This window comes from Acipenser ruthenus, chromosome 7 (genome assembly GCF_902713425.1).
Source record: "Acipenser ruthenus chromosome 7, fAciRut3.2 maternal haplotype, whole genome shotgun sequence".
Taxonomy (NCBI): domain Eukaryota; kingdom Metazoa; phylum Chordata; class Actinopteri; order Acipenseriformes; family Acipenseridae; genus Acipenser; species Acipenser ruthenus.
The window spans coordinates 191321-197320 of NC_081195.1; the positions used below are offsets into that span (position 1 = coordinate 191321).

Below are 6000 nucleotides of genomic sequence, written 5' to 3' on the forward strand. Positions count from 1 at the left end.
TCCCAGACAGACAGGACAAGACTATTCTCCTGATCGTTTCCCAGGTATCTGGTCTAGAGGATGAACTGGAGCTCAGAACATACAAGCTGAATTCTACAAGATGCATGGCTACGGATCAATAAAACACACGGCTGCAATGAAACCGGCACAGTATGACAAATAGTTTGGTTTGGTTTTATTTGAATTATACAATGAGCCCTGTGTGAGCATCTCCCTGCTATTATATAATCAGAGTTTCAGAGACATGCAAGCAGAGCCCTGTGTGAGCATCTCCCTGCTATTAAATAATCAGAGTTTCAGAGACATGCAAGCAGAGCCCTGTGTGAGCATCTCCCTGCTATTATATAATCAGAGTTTCAGAGACATGCAAGCAGAGCCCTGTGTGAGCATCTCCCTGCTATTATATAATCAGAGTTTCAGAGACATGCAAGCAGAGCCCTGTGTGAGCATCTCCCTGCTATTATATAATCAGAGTTTCAGAGACATGCAAGCAGAGCCCTGTGTGAGCATCTCCCTGCTATTATATAATCAGAGTTTAAGAGACATGCAAGCAGAGCCCTGTGTGAGCATCTCCCTGCTATTATATAATCAGAGTTTCAGAGACATGCAAGCAGAGCCCTGTGTGAGCATCTCCCTGCTATTATATAATCAGAGTTTCAGAGACATGCAAGCAGAGCCCTGTGTGAGCATCTCCCTGCTATTATATAATCAGAGTTTCAGAGACATGCAAGCAGAGCCCTGTGTGAGCATCTCCCTGCTATTATATAATCAGAGTTTCAGAGACATGCAAGCAGAGCCCTGTGTGAACATTTCCCTGCTATTATATAATCAGAGTTTCAGAGACATGCAAGCAGAGCCCTGTGTGAGCATCTCCCTGCTATTATATAATCAGAGTTTCAGAGACATGCAAGCAGAGCCCTGTGTGAGCATCTCCCTGCTATTATATAATCAGAGTTTCAGAGACATGCAAGCAGAGCCCTGTGTGAGCATCTCCCTGCTATTATATAATCAGAGTTTCAGAGACATGCAAGCAGAGCCCTGTGTGAGCATCTCCCTGCTATTATATAATCAGAGTTTCAGAGACATGCAAGCAGAGCCCTGTGTGAGCATCTCCCTGCTATTATATAATCAGAGTTTCAGAGACATGCAAGCAGAGCCCTGTGTGAGCATCTCCCTGCTATTATATAATCAGAGTTTCAGAGACATGCAAGCAGAGCCCTGTGTGAGCATCTCCCTGCTATTATATAATCAGAGTTTCAGTGCAGTAAGTAGTCTAGGACTGACAATGCTGAAAATAACTCTAAATAATGGATTAAAAACACAAAGCCTCACTACTGGCAAGCCCGCTCCCTACTCTCTATTCATTCTCTTGGTGCAGATTTGTTTATTTGAGGTTCATTTTTATTAGTGCCTCCTGTCACTCAGTTGTTTCAGTAAGATCCAATCGAATGCCTTCATTTCTGTTTTTATGGTCCAAGAGCAACAATACGGTTCTTATGAGACAAATGAATGATCAGCACCACCATGGGCAAACACACAGAGAAACCATGAAGAAGCCCATTATAGAAGTGTACATGGAGCAGGCACATTGAGACGCTGAGGGGACTGACATGGAGCAAAACAGGAGGTATGCTGGAGGGTTTATGTCATGAATCAGTAAAGTGAGCTCCTATACAGTAGATCAGCAATATTACACTGGCTTCAATACTGAACGTTGAGCAAATCATTCTATTAGAACTCTTGTAGTTTCATTTTGAACTCATTATATACAAAATCCATCACATCCATCTATGTACTGCTATTACCTAGCATTGAGCTGATGTGGCTGAAGAGCAGAAAGCACACACCTGAGGGAAGGGTTGCAGGATTGCTGTCTTTATTAAAAATCACCTGTCTGGGTTGCCACTAACAATTAGTGAAAATTGACATTTCATTGATCTTTTCTTCATTGGGAAAATAAAGCTTTTACACAGTCCTCTCTAACATACCAATAGAGAGAGCCATACCCCTAATAATCTATTCCTTCATGCTTTACCAGGGTGTGAATACAAATCACATTTCAACACAGACCAACTCCAAATCTATTACACCTCGCTGGAGTTATCATTTAAATAGGATACATTATTGATATAGATCATTAATAATGCATTCTAGCACGCAAAACCTCAGGTGTGTTTTAAACATGAATAAGTCAATAATAAACGCTCCATAGGCTGCTTAGTAAAGTGGTACCTGACAGTAAAAGCCACAAACAAAGGACAGGCAGTACAACCAACAGCAGATCTACAACGATAAAAACACAACTCTATCATATCATTACTCATACACTTGAGAAGAGACACCGACTCTGAGTGGATATTATAAAGCGTGCGCACTGCTAATGGACCTAACAAAAGACCGTTATATAAAACAAACCGACACCTCTGAATGCAACACTGCTGTGTCGTTTCAGTAAACTTCATAATAAGCCAGGTCAGCAAAACAATCCACAATGATCTTGTGAACAATTCATTCCGCGTGCAAGCATTTCAAATGGCAGTTCCAATATCCTCTTCTGTACGCCCTAACAAACCAACTCAATATTTGCTTAACTTTTGTTCACTGAGCTATAGATACATTTGAAAAGAGGCATTAAAACTATTTTCAGATTTCATTTTTTTTTGTAGGGTAAAATAAATGACCGTGTTAAAAAAGGATATTGTACTTTTCTATGTATAAATATGTGTTGTACTCACCAGTGAGCTGGTCATACGAACCGTCCACTTCTCTGGCGTCTGACAGATTCTGTTTTCTGTTTTTTCCTTTCATCTCGAACTCGTGTATAAATTACGAAATAAACGAAAAGAATGCCTTTTATCCCGAGTCTGTGAAGCACTTTCCTCGCTTCAACTTCACGGGCATCTGCGGCTTTCCCAAATAGATTGAGTATTATTATTATTATTATTATTATTATTATTATTATTATTATTATTATTATTATTTGTACGATCCCCTGGTTCTCTCTTGCTTCGCCTCGGTGCTTTAATGCACAGTGTCAATGCGCTGCGCCGACTCTTTCTAGTCCTCTGTGTGTGTGTGTGTGTTTAAGAAGCTTCGATTTCGCAAAATCTCAAAATACTGCAGGGTATACACAGCAAAGCAACCGCGGTGTATTATCCTATTAACTGTAAAGTGAGACCGTGCTTTCTGACAGGACTCTGTAACATGTGTTCCGGCCGCTCCAGTCGCTGCTGTGCGCGGTTGCTCAAGCTCACCTCTGTGGCAGGTGTGTGTGTGTGTGTGCGCTTGTCTATCACACGCCTGCACAACACCTGAGTGTCCTGGTGTTCACCTCACGGGCAGTGCTCATATAAATATACAGTACAAAAAACTACTGACACTGCTTAATACCGTAATAACAATGTCAACCTTTATAGTGATGGTGATTATTATAATTATTCTGATGATAATTATTGACACGCTGCCTAGAATGTAAATACGGTATAGTGTAGAGGTCCTAGTTGCTGCTGTCTTTGCGTGGTTTTTCTCTACTGATCGCTCCACTGTGCAACTCTATCAAAGAGGTTTATTCTGACATTCGTTTCACAAGCGTATCATTACAGTAGATTCTCTCTCTATTGTTGCTCCCTCGCTCTCTGCCTCTCTCTCTCTCTCTCCCTTCTATCGAAGTTACTGGTCAGCCGTTACTTTGTGTCTCAGCGCTACATCCACCCGAACGTTGTTTCATAAGAGCGCATTGGCAGGCTCAGCCTCGCTCTGCAGCGCTTTCAAAATCCCATTTTCACAGCGGATCCTGGGAGAGCGGAACACCTGCAATAAAACACGCAGGAGCTGGCATTTAAATATCAACCCCAGATAAAGCCAGCAGGTTTGACAGAACCTGGAATCTTAGCTAAATACACCAATACACGCATACAGAAATACATCAGTTACAGTTACAATATAATCCCTGCCGTCCTTTCAGTCAAGGCGTTGTATGAAGCCCATTGCTGCCCGGGGCTCTCTGCATACTGCATGCTTGTGATAATATCCACCCAGATTTAGTGTTTTGGGCACTAGGAGGTCAATTCAAATGATCTCATATGTGGCCGATCACAATACTGTTTAAATAATGAAATGCAAGCAGCTGTGTAATTGTACTTAAGAGAAAGACGTCTCTAAATACACTGAATAGGTTAACTGCACTCTTACACTGAGAGGACACAAAGAAGCTACTTTGTGGCTTGGAACTTGGTTTCAGGAGACCAAGTTTCAGTGAAACACACTCACATGAAGCTGCCTGGGTTTCTCTGTCTATCCCACACAGAGAGCATTCTGATAGCACGCTCATTGGAAAGCCATGAACACAAGCACAATGTATTCAAAAAGAATATCAAATATTCAGCAGTGTGGAGTAGTGGTTAGGGCTCTTGACTCTTGACCGGAGGGTTGTTTGTTCAATCCCCAGTGGGGGACACTGCTGTTGTACCCTTGAGCAAGGTACTTTACCTAGATTGCTCCAGTAAAAACCCAACTGTATAAATGGGTAATTGTATGTAAAAATAATGTGATATCTGTATAATGTGAAATAATGTATAATGTGATATCTTGTAACAATTGTAAGTCGCCCTGGATAAGGGCGTCTGCTAAGAAATAAATAATAATAATAATAATAATATTAATTCAAACCTTTGAGGATACATCTGCAAAATATTAAGGTCATCATAGTGCGTTACAATAAATGAACTAAGGAATTGTGTTTCCTGACAGCGTGTGGTGTGTGAAAGCTCCACAGAGACGTGCTTTTTGATTAGTTTGAGGGCATGTGATTTCATACTCAGAATCACAAGTAGATGTTTAATAAACTGTTAAAAGCCAGAATTAGCAGCCGTGCAAACGAGTGGGACAGCTGAAGTGAAGAGCAAATGATATTCTGTCATCCAAATTCATAGAATGAATGTGAAGTTTTTGCTTATTATGTATCTGCGGTGTTTCCGTTTCAAATAAACAGCAGCTGCAGCTCCACAAGGATCTCGCCTCAGCGTGATTGCTCTGAAGAGCTGCCAGACTGCTCTGCATTAGGGACCCTTTGAGTCAGAACAATAGGGTCGCTTTCAAAAGCAATATGTCAGGACATGAATAGAATTAAATGGGTTTAATCATTAAAAAGCGTTATCAATTAACAGCACAAGTTAGGGTTCACTAACCTTGTGTGATTCTCACCACCGCTGTTAGAGGTCTCATATCAGTGTGATAATAACGTGCATCACTCTGTGACCTCCAGGGCCCATTGCACGCTACGTGTGCTACAGCAGCATCCAGGACTCTGCAAATGACGATATGGCTATATAACTTTAACAATATGTGTTACACCAAGTGTTCAGGCTACATTACAATGCAGGAGTGTGTGTGTGTGGGGGGGTGGGTGGGGGGGGTGAGTGTGTGTGTGAGTGTGTGTGTTGTGTGTGTGGGGGAGGGGGGTGAGTGTGTGTGTGAGTGTGTGTTGTGTGTGTGGGGGAGGGGGGTGAGTGTGTGTGTGAGTGTGTGTTGTGTGTGTGGGTGTCTGTGTGTGTGAGTGTGTGTGTGCAGTGTGGGTGTCTGTGTGTGTGAGTGTGTGTGCAGTGGGTGGGGGGGTGTCAGTGTGTGTTTGTGTGTGTGGGTGTCTGTGTGTGTGTGTGCAGTGTGTGTGGGGGAGGGGGGTGAGTGTGTGTGTGTGCAGTGTCTGTGTGGGTGTCTGTGTGTGTGAGTGTGTGTGTGCAGTGTGGGTGTCTGTGTGTGTGAGTGTGCAGTGTCTGTGTGTGAGTGTGTGTGTGTGTGTGCAGTGTGTGTGTGGGTGTCTGTGTGTGTGAGTGTGTGTGTGCAGTGTGGGTGTCTGTGTGTGTGAGTGTGTGTGCAGTGGGTGGGGGGGTGTCAGTGTGTGTTTGTGTGTGTGTTTGTGTGTGTGGGTGTCTGTGTGTGTGTGTGCAGTGTGTGTGGGTGTGTGTGGGTGTCTGTGTGTGTGTGTGTGCGCGCACTCCAAAC

General features: G+C 42.9%; 1 protein-coding gene across 2 annotated transcripts in view; it reads right to left on the minus strand.

Annotated features, from left to right (window-relative positions):
* The window catches only part of LOC117415351 (Kv channel-interacting protein 2-like), a 122488-nt gene extending 118760 nt beyond the window's left edge, over positions 1 to 3728 (minus strand). The window contains exon 1 of one of the 2 annotated variants that reach the window (XM_059025977.1): positions 2736 to 3728. In XM_059025977.1, the coding sequence (XP_058881960.1) occupies positions 2736 to 2808 (73 nt within the window). In that variant the 5' untranslated portion in view covers positions 2809 to 3728. The remainder of the gene's footprint in view (positions 1 to 2735) is intronic. The other variant, XM_059025979.1, reaches the window with a different exon arrangement.
* Positions 3729 to 6000: the final 2272 nt, after the last annotated feature.